At 47.1% G+C, this 20,908-nt stretch overlaps 1 protein-coding gene and 1 long non-coding RNA gene across 3 annotated transcripts in view; one reads left to right on the forward strand and one right to left on the reverse strand.

Annotated features, from left to right (window-relative positions):
- Positions 1 to 11,519, forward strand: part of LOC134729530 (uncharacterized) — an 18,219-nt gene extending 6,700 nt beyond the window's left edge. Inside the window, exon 2 of the long non-coding RNA XR_010110714.1 lies at positions 10,924 to 11,519. This is a non-coding gene — a long non-coding RNA (uncharacterized LOC134729530). The remainder of the gene's footprint in view (positions 1 to 10,923) is intronic.
- Positions 1 to 20,296, reverse strand: part of JPT1 (Jupiter microtubule associated homolog 1) — a 21,870-nt gene extending 1,574 nt beyond the window's left edge. The window contains exons 1-4 of one of the 2 annotated variants that reach the window (XM_003813310.5): positions 16,852 to 20,296; positions 11,016 to 11,158; positions 10,043 to 10,140; positions 9,153 to 9,171 (exon numbers count right to left, since the gene is read on the reverse strand). In XM_003813310.5, coding sequence (XP_003813358.1) covers positions 9,153 to 9,171; positions 10,043 to 10,140; positions 11,016 to 11,158; positions 16,852 to 16,907 — 316 coding nt within the window. In that variant the 5' untranslated portion in view covers positions 16,908 to 20,296. The remainder of the gene's footprint in view (positions 1 to 9,152; positions 9,172 to 10,042; positions 10,141 to 11,015; positions 11,159 to 16,851) is intronic. The other variant, XM_008965885.4, reaches the window with a different exon arrangement.
- Positions 20,297 to 20,908: the final 612 nt, after the last annotated feature.

The raw sequence follows: 20,908 nt of genomic DNA on the forward strand, positions 1-20,908 counted from the left end.
TCTCCTTATGTTACCCAGGCTGGTCTCAAATTCCTGGACTCAAGTGATCCTCCCATCTCACCCTCCCTAAGTGCTGGGATTACAGGCATGAGCCACCTTCACCCTTCACACAGCCTAGTTTTCCTTTTTTTTTTTTTTTTTTTTTTGAGACAGGGCTCAGCCTCCCGAGTAGCTGGAATTACAGGCATGCACCACCATGCCTGATTAATTTTTGTATTTTTAGTAGAGACGGGGTTTCGCCATGTTGGCCAGGCTGGTCTCAAACTCCTGGCCTCAAGTGAGCCACCTACCTTGGCCTCCCAAAGTGCTGGGATTACAGGCATTAAGCCACTGCACCCGGCCTAGTTTTCCTTTTTTTTCTTTAGTTGAGATGGAGTTTCACACATGTTGTCCAGGCTAGAGTGCAACAGTGCAATTTCGGCTCACTGCAACCTGCGCCTCCCGGGTTCAAGCAATTCTCCTGCCTCAGCCTCCCAAGTAAGTAGCTGGGATTATAGGTGCCCGCTACAACGCCCGACTAATTTTTTGTATTTTTAGTAGAGACAGGGTTTCACCATGTTGGCCGGGCTGGTCTTAAACTCCTGACCTCAGGTGATCCAACCTGCCTTGGCCTCCCAAGGTGCTGGGATTACAGGCGTGAGCCTCCATACTGGGCCTTAGTTTTCTTTTTAACAGCAAGTTTATTTCAGTGTTAACCAATCAAATTCAGTTGCATATTCTAAGACATTTGTAAAAATATTTCATAGAATCCCTTTTGCCTGAAAAGGCAGTAAGGGCAGTTAATAATGCTCCTATATTAATGGATTTTTTTTTTTTTTTTTGAGACTGCGTCTCATTCCATCGCCCAGACTGGAGTAAAGTAGCGTGATCCTGGCTCACCACAACCTCCGCCTCCCAGGCTCAAGCAATTCTCCTGCCTCAGCCTCCCAATAGCTGGGGTTATAGGCGCCCGCCACCATGCCCAGCTAATTTTTTGTATTTTTGTAGAGACCAGGTTTCACCATGTTGGCCAGGCTTGTCTCAACCTCCTGACCGCAAGTGATCCACCTGCCTCAGCTGCCCAAAGTACTGAGATTACAGGCGTGAGCCACCATGCCCGGCCAAGAAGAGGTCTTTAACACTTACTCTCAATTCATGTACTTATCTCATGATAGGCTAGAAGCAAACAAACCTCCCTCTTCTGTGGCCGCAGTATTTCTGATTGGACAGACATTTATTTTATTTATTTATTTTTCATGCTTTGTTAATGTTAACATAGTACTGCTGCTTTTAACATTTCATGAATTTCTGGAACATTCTATGGAAGTAACATAAAATGTTCTATACTATTTAACTACAAGCAAAAATAGAGTATGAAGCTTTTCAGAATGACAGCTGTCACAATTATGAACTAAAACTCAGAGAGGGTCACCCATTAGTTTCCTTGGTTACATCCATTGTAAAAGAAGCAAGATCAAATGCACTGGATCAGACACACAAGTCCTACAATAAGTGTCCCTGAAATAACCTAAATATAATTGTAAATATAAAAGAAAAACAAAACTCCACATTTAAAATATTCAAGATAAAGAGAATTCGGACTGAGACAACTTGTTAGTTCAAGCAGTTTCATTTCTGCTGGTGGGACATGGCCTCCTGCTATACATACAGGATCTACTGAAGTCTTCATCCTCTCTCTGAATCCAGCAGTTAATGAACATTCTGAAGAACAAAAAATTATCTTGCAGTCCTGCCATAGTGGTTTATTTTCATAAAATCCTCTTCAGATGAATCAAGCTCAATACTACTAATCTTTTATTTGTCTTACATTATTACTAGAACTGTTTTGTTTTTCACAAATACATAACATACTAATAAAGAAGAAGAAAAAAATAAAAAAGCACCTATGGCGACTAAACAAGCAGCAGTAGGCCTTACTTTAAATGTCTGTCCAGGCCAGGTGCAGTGGCTCACGCCTGTAATCCCAGCACTTTGGGAGGCCAAGGCAGCTGAATAATCTGAGGTCAGGAGTTTGAGACCAGCTTGGCCAACATGGTGAAACCCCGTCTCTACAAAAGTACAAAAATTAGCTGGGCGTGTGTGCGCGCCTGTATTCACAGATACTCGGGAGGCTGAGGCAAGAGAATCACTTGAACCCGGGAGGCGGAGTTTGAAGTGAGCCAAGATCGTGCCACTGCACTCCAGCCTGGGCGACAGAGTAAGACTCCGTCTCAAAAATAAATAAATGTCTGTCCAGTCAGACGTACTCCACCCACAGAGGAGGGAGGTTTGTTTGTTTCCAGCCCATAATGAGATAAGTACAGGAATTGAGAGTAAGTGTTCAGAAACTTTATTTTTTCAGATGGAGTCTCTCTCTCTTGCCAGGCTGGAGTGCAGTGGCGCAATCTATCTCCACCTCCCAGGTTCAAGCGATTCTCCTGCCTCAGCCTCCCAAGTAGCTGGGATTACAGGCACGTGCCACCACGCCTGGCTAATTTTTGTATTTTTAGTAGAGACGGGCTTTCACCATGTTGGCCAGGATGGTCTTGATCTCTTGACCTCATGATCCGCACACCTCAGCCTCCCGAAGGGCTGGGATTACAGGCATGAGCCACTGCGCCCAGCCAAATGTTTAGAAACTTTTATGCCAATTTGACACAGAAAGCTTTTGTCCGCTGAAGATAATTTTTTTAAAAAAAGGGCTTTAAATGAAATTATTTCTACCAAAATATACATTTTAGACACTCCTGGTCTCTTTTCTTTGGCACATCAATAAGATAACTGAACAAAGACATCTCTATCTGAATAGAAAATGATTCATTGTAAGCATCAAAGAATCAGAACTGGAAGAAATGTAGCCGACCATCTAACTTGCCCGCAGTCAGGGAGACTTCTCTGCCTGAACTTCCTGGACCTTCTCCCTCTTAGATTTCTCAAGATGGAAACTCCAAAGTCATTCCTGTAGCCATTCCTGCGTTTAATTGCCCAAGAGGTAAAATAAATTTCCCGTATATCCAAAGGGAATCTATCTTATTTAAACTGAATTGGGGTTGACCTTTAATCCTCCAGATGTATCTTATTACTGTACCTCAGCCAGGCACAGCGGCTCACACCTGTAATCCCAGAATTTTGGGAGGCCAAGGCAGGAAGATCAACATGAACCCAGGACCAGCCGGGGGAAACATAGCAAAACCCTGTCTCTACAAAAACTACAAAAATTGGCCAAGCACGGTGGCTCACGCCTGTAATCCCGACACTTTGGGAGGCCAAGGCAGGTGGATCACGAGGTAAGGAGTTTGAGACCGGCCTGGGCAAGATGGTGAAATCCTGTCTCTACTGAAAACACAAAAATTAGCTGGACACAGTGGCGGGCACCTGTAATCCCAGCTACTCGGGAGGCTGAGGCAGGAGAATTGCTTGAATCAAAGAGGTGGAGGCTGCAGTGAGCCAAGATCATGCCACTGCATTTCTAGCCTGGGCAACAGAGCAAGACTCCATCTCAAAAACAAAACAAAAACAAAACCACAAAAATTAGCCAGGCATGGTGGCATGCAACTGTAGTCCCAACTACTCAGGAAGCTGAGGTGAGAGGATGGCTTGAACCCGGAAGTCAAGGCTGCAGTGAGTGGTGATTGTGCCACTGCACTCGTGGTTCAGGCAACAGTGAGAACCTGTCTCAGTAAAGAAAACAATATTATTGTGCCCCTTTTCATTTTAAGACAGATGAACTAAAGTTGCAGCAGTCAGCCACACAGAATATATCAGATCAGAAACTTAAAAAGGCCGGGCACAGTAGCTTACACCTGTGATCCCAGCACTTTGGGAGGCCAAGGCAGGGGGATCACCTGAGGTCAGGAGTTTGAGACCAGCCTGGCCAACATGGTGAAATACTGTCTCTACTAAAAATACAAAATTAGCTAGGCATGGTGGTGCATGCCTGTAGTCCCAGCTACTCGGGAGGCTGAGGCAGGAGAATCACTTGAACCCGGGAGGCGGAGGTTGCAGTGAGCCAAGATTATGCCACTGCACTCCAGCCTGGCGACAGAGTGAGACTCCGTCTCAAAAAAAACAAAAAGGAAAAAACAACAACAGGTAACCAGATAACCACTGGGGGGAAAAAGAAAGGACTTAGGAGTTTGCGACCAGCCTGGCCAACATGGCGAAAACTCCGTGTCTGCTAAAAATAAAAAAAATTAGTTGAGCGAGGCTGGGCGCAGTGGCTCATGCCTCCCAGCGCTTTGGGAGGCCAAGGCGGGTAGATCGCTTGAGGTCAGGAGTTCGAGACCAGCCTGGTGAATATGGTGAAACTCCGTCTCTACTAAAAGTAAAAAAAATAGCCAGCTGTAGTGACGCACACCTGTAGTCCCAGATACTCAGGAGGCTAAGGCGGGAGAATCGCTTGAACCTGGGAGGCGGAGGTTGCCTTGAGCTGAGATCATACCACTGCACTCCAGCCTGGGTGACAGAGCAAGACTCTGTCTCGAAAAAACAAAAACTGTGAAGGGGACTGAAAAGGGAACAGAATTATTAATTATGTGGTAGGACTATTGACACATTGTTGACATACTTCTCCAAGTTCCCCTAACTTCTAGTTGTATTAACTGACCAAAATAATTGAATAAAGATTAGCTGATTCTTGTTAAATAAGGTCTGACAGTGAAAGTATTCAGAATATAGAAAGCAGTAGAACCAGCCGGGCCTGGTGGCTCACGCCTGTAATCCTAGCATTTTGGGAGGCCAAGGCAGGTGGATCACCTGAGGTCAGGAGTTCAAGACCAGTCTGGCCAACATGTTGAAACTCTGTCTCTACTAATAAAAAAAAAATTAGTCGGGCGTGGTGGCAGCCCTTGTAATCCCAGCTACGCAGGGAGGCTGAGGCAGGAGAATCACTTGAAACCGGTAGGTGGAGTTGCAGTGAGCCGTGATCGTGCCACTACACTCCAGCCTGGACAACAAGAGCTAAACTCTGTCAAGGGGGGAGGGGAGGGAGGGAGGGGAGAGGGAGGGGAAGGGGGAGAGAGGAGGGGAGGGAGGGGAAGGGGGAGAGGGGAGGGAGGGGAAGGGGGAGAGAGGAGGGGAGGGAGTGGGACGGAGGGAAGGGGGAGGGAGGGGAGGATGAGGGAGGGGGAGGGAGGAGAGGGGGGATGGAGGGAAGGGGGAGGAAGGGAACGGGAAGGGATGAGAAGGGAGGGGAGGGGAAGGGAGAGGAGGGAAGAAGGAAGGAAGCAAGAAGTGGAATCAAAAAACCTAGATTTTACCTCCAGAAGTCTTTCCAGAACAGTACAAATAGAACACAAACAGTAATTAATACATACATCTTCGGTCCAATGCAAAAGTAACTGGTCCTGTGATATTATGATATACATACGTATATGAAAATACACACACACACACACACACACACACACACACACACACACACACAATCTGTTTTTGTCCACAGCTACTGGCTGGTAACTCCCATAGCCCTTAAAAGTCTTTTGAATGGGGTGCATTAAGCCTCAGGAGCAGCCCTCAGGAAACAGAATCTCTTTGTGACCTCCTGTCCTCCTTTTACCTGCCCAGGGCAGGACTGTAATCTGATGGCAGGTCAAAAGACCCTTAATCCAGAGGGTCCTGCTCCATACCCTGGAGGAGGGAATGCTACACGGAGAGGCCAAGAAGAATCTAACAGACGGGCCTTCTGAGTTTCCTTGTTCAGTCCATTGGTATGAAATCAAACCTTTTTTGTCTAATCGTATTTCTGTACAGTTGTCAATCATGCTTATGTAATGAAGCCTCCATAAAAAACCAAAAGGGGCCAGGTATAGCGGCTCATGCCTGTAATCCCAGCACTTTGGAAAGCCAAAGCAGGTGGATTACTGGAGGTCAGGAGTTCAGTATCAGCCTGGCCAACATGGTGAAACCTCGTCTCTACTAAAAATACAAAATTAGCCAGGTATAGTGGCGTGCAGCTGTAATCTCAGCTACTCAGGAGGCTGAGGCAGGAGAATTGCTTGAACCCAGGAGGCAGAGGTTGCAGTGAGCCAAGATCATGCCATTGCACTCCAGCCTGGGCAAAAAGTGTGAAACTTGGCCAGGCACAGTGGCTTACACCCATAATCTTAGCACTTTGGGAGGCTGAGGAGGGTGGATCACCTGAGGTCAGGAGATCAAGACCAGCCTGGCCAACATGGCGAAACCTTGTCTCTACTAAAAATTAAAAAATTACCTGGGCATGGTGGTGTATGCCTGTAATCTCAGCTACTCAGGAGGCTCAGGAAGGAGAATCGCTTGAACCTGGGAGGCAGAGGATGCAGTGAGCTGAGATGGCACCACTGCACTCCAGCCTGGGTGACAAGAGAGTGAGACTCCATCTCAGAAAAAAAAAAGAGCGAATCTCCATCTCGAGAAAAAAAGAAAAACCCAAAAGGGGCTGGGCACAGTGGCTCACTTTGGGAGGCGAAGGTGGGAAGACTGCTTGAGTCCAGGAGGTTGAGGCTATAGTGAGCAATGAGATTGTGCCACTGCACTCTAGCCTGGTTAAGACCAAAACCCAGTCTTAAAAAAACACCCAGAAGGATGGATTCTGAGGACTTCTGGATAACTGAACATGTGGAAGCTGACAGGAAGATGCAACAACTCATCCATGTGCCAGGAGGGTGGCACACCCCAACTCCAAGGCACAGGAGCTCCTGTACTTGGGACCTTTCCATACCGGGCCCCAAGTATCTCCTCACTGGGCTGTTTATTTGTATCCTTTCAAATATCCTTCGTAACAACCCAGGTACAGTGGCTCATGCCTGTAATCTCAATACTTTTGGAGGCTGAGGTGGGAGGATCACATGACTGGCCTGTGTAACATAACATAGTGAGACCACATCTCTACAAAAAAGAAAAAAAATTAGCCTGGCATGGTGGCATACACCTGTATCCCAGCTACTCAGGAGGCTGAGGCAGGAGGATTGCTTCAGCTCAGGAGTTTGAAGTTGCAGTGAGCTGTGAGGGTGACACTGCACTCCAGTCTGGACAACAGAGCAAGATTCAGTTTAGAAAAAAATAAAAAAAAATGTATCATATATTCATAATGAACCTGTAAACATAAGTGTTTCCCTGAGTTCTTTCTGTGAACCTCTCTAGCAAATTAATCAAAACCATAGAAGGGGTCACAGGAACCCCAATTTGAAGCCAGTCGGTCAGAAGTTCCAGAGGCCCAGACTTACAACTGGTGGGAAGGAAGGGGCAGTCTTGTGGGACTGACCCTCAACCTGCTGAATCTGAGGTTATCTTCAGGCAGAGGGTGTGGAAACTGGATTGGAGGACTCCCAACTGGTGTCCACTGATTGGCGTGTGGGGAGAAACCCCCCATATTTGGTCACAGGTGTCGTCTTCTGTGTTGATGATTGTTGTTGTGGTGTGAAAAAAAGAGGAAAAACATGTTTGAGTGTTTTCCCCCTAAACAGGTCCTATAAGGAAGAACCCAGGCAATGCTCCCAAAGACTCAGGAGCTTCTCCTCTAAGCCCACCAAGAAACACTGTGAGGCCGGGCGCAGTGGCTCATGCCGGGCATGGTGCCGCGTGCCTGTAATCCCAGCTATTCAGGAGGCTGAGCCAGGAGAAGTGCTTGAACCCGGGAGGCAGAGGTTGAAGTGAGCTGAGATCCTGCCAGTGCACTCCAGCCTGGATGACAGAGCCAGACTCCATCTCAAAAAAAAAAAAAAAAAAAAAAAAACAAACAAAACACTGTGTGAGAAGGCAGGAGAGGAATCTGCTTCTTCAACCTTTCCGTGTGTACTTGTAAGCACACCACAAAACATAAGGGTAGGAAAAGGCCTTAAGAGGAGGCTGCTGCTTCCGTCTAGACCAGAGGGCCTTGTGACTGCTGCACTTCACTGCTACTGCCTGACACTTACAAACCTTGCACTCATCGGCAAATCTTTAGCACTTGTTACAGAAATGCCAATAAATACCTCCAAGATTTAAGATAATTAAGTCAATGATTACAGCTCATTTCCACCTATAATTCGTAATATGGTTGGTTAGCTGAAAATTTACATCTGCCCCCTAAATCATCATTTACAAAATCAGCAAGCAGGTAACCAATGTCTTGCTGAATAAGCATCTCCCTATAAAAACAAATGAACTTTGTAAAGTGGATGCCGTGAGCTGAGCTTGAAATGGTTATATTAAAAAGCTCTCTCTGGCTGGTAGTGAGTTATCTTGTTCATAGTTACAGATCAACCTCCTTGTTTTACTCTTTCCCCTCTTCTCAATACTGCACTTGGCTAGTCTGTGATAAATAGCTACATAAATACAAAAAGCTCTCAGCTGGGTGCTGGGACTCTTGCCAGTAATACCAGCACTTGGGGAGGCTGAGGTGGGAGGATCACTTAAGCTCAGGGGTTCGAGACCAGCCTGGGCAACATAGTGAGACCTCATCTCTACTAAAAATAAAAACAAATTAGCGAGGTGTGGTGTTGTACCCCTGTAGTCCCAGTTACTCGGGAGGCTGAGGTGGGAGGATCACCTAAGCCCAAGGAAGTCGAGGCCACAGTAAGCTGTGATTGCCTACTGCACTCCAGCCTTGGCAACAGAGAGACACCTACTCTCAAAAAAAAAAAGCTCTCATTAAGTAAATACTGACCTGATTAATATGTATGTGTGTGTGTTTAGATATATTTTGGTTTAGTTTATTTGTTTCAGGCAAGGTCTCACTCTGTCACCCAGACTGGAGTATAACGGTGTGATCTCTGCTCACTGCAACCTCCACGTCCTGAGCTCAAGCAATCCTCCCACCTGAGCCTCCCGAGTAGCTGGACTACAGGCATGTGCCGCCATGCTAGGCTAATTTTTGTACTTTTTTATGGAGACAGGGTTTCGCCATGTTTCCAGGCTGGTCTTGAACTCCTGGGCTCAAGCAATCCGCCTGCCTCAGCCTCCCAAAGTGTTGAGATTACAGGCGTGAGCCACCATGCCCAGCCAATATATGTAATTTTAAAGGATTCTCTGTTTTTTCCCTTCTATTATGTTTCTAGCATTGATCGCGTTACTGGCAGATTAGAGTATGGCGGCACTTGGGGCATGGCCAGGTTTCACTCCCCAGTCTCTTTCCCCAAGACATGATTTAAATCAAGATTCAGATCTGTCCTAAAACCATGGACAGAGCCAGAAATTCGGTCTTCAGAAGTACTTACCATGAATATCACCTTCTCCCTAGAAAAGAAAAAAATTCAAAAATTTACTTCCTATTTTAATTTTGGAACACGCGAAACAGTCATAGTTCATAGCAGCTAACATCTACTTGAAACCGAATGTGACATTTCATTGTGTTGCAATCAAGCACAGGGTCAGTCTGCTACCTCTATCCAACTCAGGACAACGCTATGCAAAAATTCTGCATGATAAATTGCTCTAGTGCCAGTACCACGTCTACAACAAACCCCAACATTTCCTCTGAGGACCTAACACCAACTAGCACTTCAGAGATCTTTTATTAGAATGGAAAACTGGTAAATCTCTCCTTTCATTTCTCTCTCCTTTCCCCGATAAGGGGAAACTAGATAATAGTTATGGAAGGACCCCTATCAGTTCCAAAGCCCTTCTCCAGTTCTCTCCCCACTCAGACAGGTGATGCCTCACTGTGTTCTGAGGGCTTTAGTGCTTAGTCGGGCGGGGTCTTTCCACTTTGCAGCACACACCCTGGGGGGCTTGGTGGCAGTACTCAACTGCAGACACAACTAATGGTAATGCCAGCACTAGTCTCCTGGAGTTCAATGCAAAGCAGTTCTGAACTCAGAAATGCTTCTATATATGAGACACACAGGAAGTGAGAAAGATCCACAAGTTCCAAAAATCAATAGGGGAGATAAAACAAATCCTAATGGTAAAAGAGATACAGAAACAGACTGAGACCATGTTAACACACTTCTATGATTTTACTATCAATCTTCCATTATCAATATGGCCCAGTCCCTTTCCTAACTACCTCAATGTAAAATTCCAGTGGGAGAACTGAAACTCTTAGTACAAATTTCAGAATCATATTGACCTCAAAGCCTTTCTGGCCTCATGCTGTCACACTGACCTTCAGATCTAAGAAGTCTCCGGAGCTTGCTTCAGAGGAGTTCCTTCTCTGCAGTCCAGATGACTCCAAGTCTTCCCTGCCACCACTAGACTTGGCACCTAAAAATCAAAATATACTTTCTTCAGAAATACAATAGAAAAAACCTAAAGCAAAACACTTCAGGCTGGGCACAGTGGCTCATGCCTGTAATCTCAGTGCTTTAGGAGGCCGAGGCGGGCAGATCACCTGAGGTCAGGAGTTCAAGACCAGCCTGGCCAACATGGTAAAACCCTGTCTCTACTAAAAATATAAAAATTGGCTGGACGTCATGGTGCATGCTTGTAATCCTAGCTACTCGGGAGGCTGAGGCAGAAGAATCACTTGAACTCGGGAGGTGGAGGTTGTGGTGTGCCAAGATGGCACCACTGCACTCTGTACTCCAGCCTGGGCAACAGAATGAGACTCTTATCTCAAAAACAAAAACAAAAAACTTCAGCAATTGACGTTATGTGTTAGTCTCACATTATGAAATGAGGAAACAGTCTTAAGGAAGTTAAGCTGATCACTTAAACATTAACCCAGTCTGACTTCAGTCCTTACTCTGATCCATCACACAGCCTCTCAGTATTTCCCATTTCTTTCCTCTCAGGCTAAGTCTAAACTGTTGTAAGCTAGACTTTGTTATTAGTTCAAAACCAGCTGTAGTTGGTTTTTCTTTTGTTTGTTTTTGACACAGGGTTTCACTCCGTCACCTAGGCTGGAGGGCAGTGGCTCAATCACAGCTCACTGCAGCCTCCACCTCCCAGGCTCAGCAATCCTCCCACCTCGGCCTCCAGAGTATCAGGGACTAAATGCACACTGCCACTACCACCAGCTAATTTTTGTTTTGTTTTGTTTTTTAGACACGGGGGCACACGCTGGTGCCCAAGCTGCATCTGTGGCTGTTGATGCTGGGCCCATCCCTTTGAACAGTGAGCACAGATAACAAGAGTACCTGCTGACTTGGCCCAAGAAGCTTGATTTTCTTCAGGTGTCCCAAAGATATTAGAGGCCATTTTGTTCTTCCTCACAGGTTGTTCTGTTGGTTCATCAAAACCTAATGAAAAATTGGATCCACCACCTGGAGGCCGCAAAACCCTGCAAATAATGGCAAACCATCAACTTCAGATCATACTGAAACATTTCTTGGCATAAATCTTTTCAGACAACTTTCATTTCACTTTCCTCACCCATTCATCTCCCTCACCCCTACAACAGATAGCTGCTAACAGGAAAAAAGAATCAACTCCATCAGTGTCTACATTCAGTGCTGGATGTTAAGATACTAAATACTGCTTTATAATACTTGTAATAAGGTCATCGATCACACAAGGCAGCTGAAACAGCATGGAATTCATCATCAATAACAGCCTGGTTGGTGTCCCCTTTTCAGAAATGGCAAAAGATCTAATGGACCTTACTCTACTGGGCTTGGCTGAATATATTTTCAAAGAAGTTTAGAAGTATTTCTTGTTATTATTCATTTAAACATCATTTCCAGGCACAGTGGCACACACCTGTAATCCCAGCACCCTAGGAGGCCAAGGCAGGATCATCACTTGAGCCTAGGAGTTCAAGACCAGCCTGGGCAACATGGCAAGACCCCGTGTCTCTATAAAAAAAAAATTAAAAATTAGCCAAGCATAGTGGCGCATGCCTGTGGTCCCAGCTACACTGGACTCTGAGACAGAAGGATCGTTTCGGCCCAGGAGGTCAAGGCTGCAGTGAGCTGTGTTCACACCGCTGAACTCCAGCCTGTGTGACAGAGCAAGACTCTGTCTCAAAATGTAAAAAGTAAATAAATTTTTTTTTTGAGACGGAGTCTCCCTCTGTCGCCCAGGCTGGAGTGCAGTGGCGCGATCTCAGCTCACTGCAAGCTCCACCTCCCGGGTTCACGCCATTCACCTGCCTCAGCCTCCCGGATAGCTGGGACTACAGGTGCCCGCCACCACGCCCAGCTAATTTTTTGTATTTTTAGTAGAGACGGGGTTTCACCGTGTTAGCCAGGATGCTCTTGATCTCCTGACCTCATGATCCACTAACCTCGGCCTCCCAAAGTGCTAGGATTACAGGCATGAGCCACCACGCCCAGCCAAAAAAAGTAAATAAATTTTAAAAAATCACTTCCTCCTTATTTTCAACTAGATAAATAACTTGGGCACGATCAGTAGCAGCCCCTATAGTCCCAGCCATTCTGGAAGCTGAGGCAGGAGGATTGCTTGAGCCCAGGAGTTCAAGGCCAGCCTAGGCAACATAGTGAGATCCCCATCTCTAATCACTTAACACACTTACACACACACACACACTTAAGTCAGCTTGACCAATTTAGAAGCCCAAGAAGAGCTGATAATAGTCTCTTCTATCTCAACCTCACTAAAAAGCCATTTACATACTTGTACTTCACTATTCTCACAATAAACATAAGTAACTACCCATGAGGGCAAAGTCAGTATGAGAAATTAAGTATAAGATTCCATGACATGGTCTATGTCAGTGTTCCTTTGAATATCATCTGTAGCTTTCTGTTCAACATGGTAATATATTTTTTAACATTTCCAAATCTTTCTGCCATAGGTTGACCAATTTGTCTCCTCCTTGGAAAAACTCAATTTAACTCCTCTTGCCACCTCTCAAAACAGAAAATGCAGGTGGTTTTATAGAAATACTTTCTTTTCTTTCTTTTTTTTTTTTGAGGCACAATCTCGCTCTTGTCGCCCAGGCTAGAGTGCAGTGGTGCAATCTCGGCTCACTGCAACCTCCGCCTCCCGGGTTCAAGCGATTCTCCTGCCTCAGCCCCTGAGTACCTGGGATTACAGGTGCCCACCACCACAAACAGCTAATTTTTGTATTTTCAGTAGAGATGGGGTTTCGCCATGTTGGCCAGGCTGGTCTCCAACTCCTGACCTCAGGTGATCCGCCCGCCTGGCCTCCCAAAGTGCTGGGATTACAGGCGTGAGCCACTGCACCTGGCCTAATTGTTGTATTTTTAGTAAAGACAGGGTTTCACCATGTTGGTCAGGCTGGTCTTGAACTCCTGACCTCAGGTGATCCGCCTGCCTCAGCCTCCCAAAGTGCTGGGATTACAGGCATGAGCTACCGTGCCCAGCCAACTTTTTTTTTTTTTAACTTCTTTTTTTTGGTTTCTTACTGCCTGTGTAATTGCAGAATATGGAAAGACTTTCTAATTACTGATTCAATTCCTTTACTGGTGATATGAGTGGTCTGGTTTTGTTTCTTCATAAGGCAGTTTGAATAAGCAACATTTTTCTTTCTTTCTTTCTTTTTTTTTTTTTTTTTTTGTTTTCTTTTTTGAGACAGAATCCTGCTCTGTTGCCCAGGCTGGACTGCAATGGTGCGATCTCGGCTCACTGCAAGCTCCGCCTCCCAGGTTTACACCTTTCTCTTGCCTTAGCCTCTCGAGTAGCTGGGACTACAGGCGCCCGCCGCCACGCCCGGCTAACTTTTTTATTTTTAGTAGAGACGGGGTTTCACCGTGTTAGCCAGGATGGTCTCCATCTCCTGACCTCATGATCTGCCCGCCTCGGCCTCCCAAAGTGCTGGGATTACAGGCCTGAGCCACCGCGCCCGGCCAAGAAACATTTTTCTAAGAATATTTAGCACTTCTATCTGGGCGTGGTGATGTGAACCTGTAATCCCAGCTACTCCGGAGGCTGAGGTAGGAGAATCGCTTGAACCCTGTAGGAGGCGGAGCCTACAGTAAGCTAAGATCACACCACTGCACTCTAGCCTGGGCAAAAGAGTGAGACTCCGTCTCAAAATAATAATAATAATAATAATAAAATTAAGGTCAGGAGCGGTGGCTCATGCCTGTAATCCTAGCACTTTGAGAAGCCAAGGCAGGCAGATCACAAGGTCAAGAGATTAAGACCATCCTGGCCAACATGGTGAAACTGTCTGTACTACAAATGTACAAAAATTAGCTGGGCGTGGTGGCACATGCCTGTAGTCCCGACTATTCAGGAGGCTGAGGCAGAGGCAGAAGAATCGCTTGAACCCGGGAGGCAGAGGTTGCAGTGAGCCAGAGATCACGCCACTGCACTCCAGCCTGGCAACACAGTGAGACTCTGTCTCAAAAAAATAAATTAATTTTAAAAAATAAGGCAGGGCGCAGTGGCTCACGCCTGTAATCCCAGCACTTTGGGAGGCCGAGGCGGGCGGATCACCTGAGGTCAGGAGTTCCAGACCAGCTGGACCAACATAGAGAAACCCCGTCTCTACTAAAAATATAAAATTAGCCAGGCGTGGTGGCACATGCCTGTAATCTCGGCTAGTCGGGAGGCTGAGGCAGGAGAATCGCTTGAACCTGGAAGGCAGAGGTTGCGGTGAGCAGAGATTGTGCCATTGCACTCCAGCCCGGGCAAAAAGAGCAAAACTGAGTCTCAAAAAAAAAAAAAAAAAAAAAAATCAAGAAAAAGACACTAGTACCCGAACACCAGCTTAAGAGCAAGTCAAAACTCTAACCAGTCCCACTTTTTAAAGGTCTCTGTTCCTCCTGCAATAGCAGGTAGTAACCAACTCAGATGACGTCAGTGTTGTAGAGACCATTTGTAATAGTGAGATATCCCCAAACAAAGGATGTAGATCATAAGGCAGAAAGTATCTCAATGTTTTAGGATCCTACTATTCTTTCAGAATCATACACGACAACTAAATCAGGATTATATATATAAGACTGAACAAAAATGTGTCCATGTACTGTAGATAGCAATTTTTTAAAAATTGCTCCTTTTCTTTCTTCTCTCTTAAAATCCCGAAGTTTCTGTATATCTTTGCAGATCATTCCCTACCAGACTAAATTTATAACGAGTTTATGGGGCCAGGAGAATATTACTGGACAAAATTAAGTTTATGAGAATTAGGTGAGAATATAGAAAAAGGGAAGGTAGAGAGACAATAAAATGACAATGCTACTACAGTCCCTAGAGCATAATATTGGAGGGAAATTGATGACGAAAGGTGAATTAAACATTCATTTCACAGGATCAGAACTCATTTGTCTCACATTTCAAATGTACACATGAAAAAACTAAGTGTGAGGATTCATTTGACCTAATTACTGAAATTCTTTACAAAACACTAATATCAACTCAACCCCAAAGAATAAAACCCCAGATTACACATTATCATTCCGACGACTGAAGTCTAACCGGCAGAAAGTTGGCCTCGTAACACAAAATGAAAAATCAAGGCTCAATCTCTTCCTGTTCTCTGAAGAAATCATCTCATTGGAAAGAAAACAGAAAGGGAGCGACCAGTTTCCTAGGTCTGTGCTACTTAAGTACCCCATCCTCCCAGTAATCACCAATTTATTTTTTAATCTTAGCTAGTCTTTTTGACCTTGTAAACCTGAAAGTATTGAGTTGTAAAGGAATGTCATTTCCCATGCTTTCCTCCTAAGGCTCAATTGCTGAGTGAGGCGTGCTTTTTGTTCCCAAGTTCTCTAACCCCTGTGAGATATGGCTATTTCACGTGTCTTCTTAGCCCCACAAAATGGCTCCCTTTGTGCCACTTGGCCAGGACCCCGAGGGTAGCCACACATGAATGCAGGTCATAATCGATGTAAAATACATGCTCAAAAAAGTCATTTAAGCTTCTTCCAAGCCTTGAAGAGGATCCCAGACATAACTGTAACCCACCTTAAAGAACAGTGTGCTATTAGCTGAGACAATGTGGACACCTTCCACAGAATCCAAACCCTTCCACCAAGTAAGTTAAGCAAGGACTTGGAAAAGGGTTCCTGTCCAAACATTGTACCCAGTGCCCCAAGCCCAAAAAGCAGTGGGAAGAAGGGCAAGAAAAATCCCCCGCTTCCCAGGTAGCGCTACCACGTTAGAGACAATGGATGTCTCCGGCCCCGCCCAAGAACAAGAAACCTCCTCCTGCAAGGGAACCAGGGCCAGGGATGAACTCACTGGGCAAACGTCAAAGGAGGAAGCGAAGGTAGGATGCAAAGGCCATGGTCCGAAGGTTTAAGCGCAGAAAACCCACTCGGGTTGGCTCTTTCCCCGCGCCCGCCCCCCCCCCGCCCCCCCCCCCGCCTTAGAAATGAGCGCAGGGATGGGGAGAAGGGGTCTTTCCTTTGTTAGGAAGGGGAGACACTTGGAAGAGGGGAGGCACTTCGAAGAGGGGAAGAACGATTGGGTCCTCAATGGGGGGTGAAGGGTCGCGATGACCAGCCCCGCTCGACCACAAATGCACCTGTCAGGTAGGTCCGAATAAGGAGTGGGGGCACGGCGAGGGTAAGGAGCCCGCCGGACCTGATCGATCCGGTCTCCGGATCCAATGGCTGCGCGCGAGAGCGAGACCAACCGCATGCCACGGGGGAGAGACAGGAGCGCGTGGCCCAGCAATGGGACAATAGGACCTGACCATGCATGGGGCCCTAAAGGATCCCCGGGCACCTGGGGGGCCAAGCCCACCACCCTGGGGATGGACCAGCCCGGATGCACACAGGAGAAAGCGAAGCCCTCCCCGAAGGTTCCGATTAACGAAAACCGGCCGTGCTCCGAGGGGCGACCAGCCCCGGCCTCCTCAGCCCCTGACTCCGTGGAAGGAATGAATGGAGAGCAGCAGGGACCCGGGTGGGGCCGGCGCGCAGGGCTCGCCAGGCGGCACAAAGGCGGCGCCGACGGCAGAACCCCGCCACCCGCCCCGGCGCGAGCACAGCGCACGGGGCTCGTTACCCGCAACGACCGGCGCGAGGCCCCGCCGGCAGCGGCCCTCCCAGCCCCTCAGCCCCGCGCGGCTCGGGCGCGACCCGGTCGCCTCACCGGGAGCTATTCCTGCTGTTGGGGTCGACTCCCTTGAAGGTGGTGGTTGTGGTCATGGCGCCGAGGAGCGAGGTAGGCTGGCGCCGGAGCAGAACGCTCAAAGGGTCGGACCCGAGGGGCGCTGGGAAACTCCACACCCAACAGCCGACCACCGCTGCAGGAGCCGCCGCTGCCGCCTGTCCGGCCGATCGACGCCTTTATAGGGTTTTCAACCCCCGCCCCCTAACCCGCCGGCATTGGCCGATTCAAATGAATTCTTTCGTTCCTATTGGCTCTCTGGAGTGCCAAGCACCATGCGGCATTACGATGGGCTGTGGCGGCCACGGCTCAGCCTAAGCCCGCCCCCTTCCTGGACTGGGAAGGCCTTGGGACTCTCTCCCCTCCCCCACCCCAAAATCTCGGCGATGATTGGACGGAAGGCGAATCTACCTCGCGCTGGGTGGAAGTCGTGCTGGCTGTCACTGTAAAACGTTACCTGACAGAGGGGGAAGCTCTTTCTTGGGGAGTTACAACCTCGGCAAGCAGAAGGGAGATTTGTCACTGTTACTGTTCTCTCATTTGCTTTACTGATGGTGGGATAGTAAGGGCATCCTCCTTAAAGGATGAAAAGTACTGCAACAAGTTGACATTTATCTGTTGAATACCTACTGTGTGTCCCATTTAGAAACCTAATAGTCTCAAAGCAGCCGCACAATGAGTCAGCAACAGAGAGCGCACCAAGATGATCCCTTTTAAAAGGACTGGAAATTCTTTACATTTTAATGTTACTGTTTAGTTGTAATGGGTGGTGCATGTACTGGACCAAAATTACAGTCGCTCCTATTTGGGGGCCTATTCTAAGGCTGGTTAATGCCTGGCACCAGGAATGGACTCATTCCCTGCTACCAAGACTATGGGAGCAGCTCAGGCCTCTGCAGCTGTTTATAACCCTTAAGTCATGACTCTTCCACCTGTCTGGGTAAATCTATCCATGCGACAAATGCAGACACACTTGGAGGATTCAGGAATGATGGTTTACAAGATCATAATAGGAAAGCCTTGGGCAAAAGAGGGCAGGCAGTTGATAAGCCCTTCTCATGTCTTGCATATTTCCTCAAGGCAGATGTCTTTGCTTGTCTCAATATTTCCATAATAATTGAACCACATTCCTCTTTGCAAAGCCACCTTTCAGGTAGTTGGAAGTTTGTATTCTGGGCAGTCTAGGTTAACCACCCTCCCCCCCGGGCTTTCATGAAAAGCCAGTGAGAAGTTCTGTTCTAGAAAGCATGGATGATGCATTTATGTGCTTACCACAACAGCACGAAGCGCACCACTTGTTTGTGTTAGAATCTTCCCTTCTTTTTTTCCTTTCTTTTTTTTTTTTTTTTTTTTTTTGAAGTGGAGTTTCGCTCTTGTCACCCAGGCTAGAGTGCAATGGCGCTCAATGCAACCTCCACCTCCCAGGTTCAAGCGATTCTCCTACCTCAGCCTCCGTAATAGCTGGAACTACAGGCGTGCGCCACCACCCCTGACTAATTTTTGTATTTTTAGTAGAGACGGCGTTTCACCATATTGGCCAGGCTGGTCTCAAACTCCTGACCTCAGGTGATCCATGCTCCTTGGCCTCCCAAAGTGCTGGGATTACAGGTGTAAGCCACCACATCTAGCCAAAATCTTAGTTTTTTTTGTTTTGTTTTTTTCTTTTTTTTGAGACAGAGTCTTGCTCTGTCGCCCAGGCTGGAGTGCAGTGGTGGCGCGATCTCTGCTCACTGCAGCCTCCACCTCCCGGGTTCAAGCGATTCTCCTGCCTCAGCCTCCCGAGTAGCTAGGACTACAGGTGCGTGCCATCATGCCCGGCTAATTTTTTGTAGTTTATTAGTAGAGATGGAGTTTCACCATGTTAGCCAGCATGGTCTCAATCTCCTGACCTCGTGATCCACCCACCTTGGCTTCCCAAAGTGCTGGGATTACAGGTGTGAACCACCGCACGCCCAGCCAATCTTCCCATTCTTTCTTTTTTTGTTGTTGTTGTTTTCGTTTTTTTGAGACAGAGTCTCGCTCTGTCGCCCAGGCTGGAGTGCGGTGGCATAATCTCGGTTCACTGCAAGCTCCGCCTCCCGGGTTCACGCCATTCTCCTGCCTCAGCCTCCCAAGTAGCTGGGACTACAGGCGCCCACCACCATGCCTGGCTAATTTTTGTATTTTTAGTAGAGACGGGGTTTCACCGTGTTAGCCAGGATGGTCTAGATCTCCTGACCTCGTGATCCGCCCACCTCGGCCTCCCAAAGTGCTGGGATTACAGCATGAGCCACCGCACCTGGCCAATCTTCCCATTCTTTTTTTTTTTTTTTTTTTTTGAGATAGAGTCTCGCTCTGTCGCCCAGGCTGGAGTGCAGTGGCACAATCTCGGCTCACTGCAAGCTCCACCTCCCACGTTCATGCCATTCCCATGCCTCAGCCTCCCGAGTAGCTGGGACTACAGGCGCCTGCCACCACGCCCGGCTAATTTTTTTTGTATTTTTTTTAGTAGAGACGGGGTTTCACCATGTTAGCCAGGATGGTCTCGATCTCCTGACCTCGTGATCCGCCCACCTCGGCCTCCCAAAGTGCTAGGATTACAGGAGTGAGCCACTGCGCCCAGCCCAATCTTCCCACTCTTAAAGGCTGAGCCTGTATTTCCAAAATCTTAAAAGAAAAAAAAATCAGACCAATCTAGCCAGTGAGCACGCCCTCCTCAGAAACCATATAATTATCAACTAGGAGGTAGTGGAGTATAGTGGTTGCTAGCTCAGACTCTCATGGGATAAATTTGGATTGGAATCTCGACCCTTACCTTTTCTAAGCACTAGTTTTCACCTTTCTGAAATAAACACACAATAGTACCTGGGGGTCTGTGGAGTTTTGGGGACTAAGTGACCTCATGGATGTAAACGGCTTGGCTCAATATACAAGTCATCAAAGTGATCGTCCATTTTATTATCAGACTTATTTAGAAAGCAATCACATACTTGTATGTTAAATGAGGGGTTTGGACTTGACTCGCATGGTCTTTTGGCTTACATTTTCAGGTTGTACTTATTTCCTTGCAGTCTAATAGAAGATAGCTTGGTGAGGCAATGCTACAATAGACTAGAAGTCAAAAGACCTAAGTTCTGGTTTTGCCTTTTCCCAATATAAGACACTGGTACATCATTTATGCCCTTGAGCCTCAATTTTCTTATCTATAAAATGGGATTGCAGGCTGGCACGGTGGCTCACGCCTGTAATCCCAGCACTTTGGGAGGCAGAGGTGGGCGGATCAGAAGGTCAGGAGTTTGACACCAGCCTCACTAACATGGGGAAACCCCATCTCTACCAAAAATATAAAAATTAGCTGGGCGTGGTGATGCGCCTGTAATCCCAGCTACTCACAAGGCTGAGGCAGGAGAATCGCTTGAACCCAGAAGGCAGAGGTTGCAGTAAACCGAGATCGCGCCATTGCACTCCAGCCTGGACAAAACGAGTGAAACTGCTTCTCAAAAAAACAAAAAAGGGATTAATAGCACTTGTGTTACTGGAAAGGTGTCCCAGTCCAGACCCCAAGAGAGGTTTCTTGGATATTATGAAGAAGAGTTCAGAGCAAATCCATAAAGTGAAAGCAAGTTTATTAAGAAAGTACACGCTGGGCGCGGTGGCTCCCGCCTGTAATCCCAGCACTTTGGGAGGCCGAGGTGGGCAGATCACGAGGTCAGGAGATCGAGACCATCCTGGCTAACATGGTGAAACCCCATCTCTACTAAAAATACAAAAAATCAGTCGGGCGTGGTGGTGGGCGCCTGTAGTCCCAGCTACTTGGGAGGCTGAGGCAGGAGAATGGCGTGACCCCGGGAGGCGGAGCTGGCAGTGAGCCAAGACTTCGCCACTGCACTCTAGCCTGGGTGACAGAGCGAGACTCCGTCTCAAAAAAACAAACAAACAAAAAAAAAAAAACAAGAAAGTAAAGAAACAAAAGAATAGTTACTCCACAGGTAGAGCAGCCAGGAAGGCTGCTGGTTGTCCATTTTTATGGTTTTTTTTTTTTTTTTTTTGAAAGAGAGTC

Source organism: Pan paniscus, chromosome 19 (genome assembly GCF_029289425.2).
Source record: "Pan paniscus chromosome 19, NHGRI_mPanPan1-v2.0_pri, whole genome shotgun sequence".
Taxonomy (NCBI): Eukaryota; Metazoa; Chordata; class Mammalia; order Primates; family Hominidae; genus Pan; species Pan paniscus.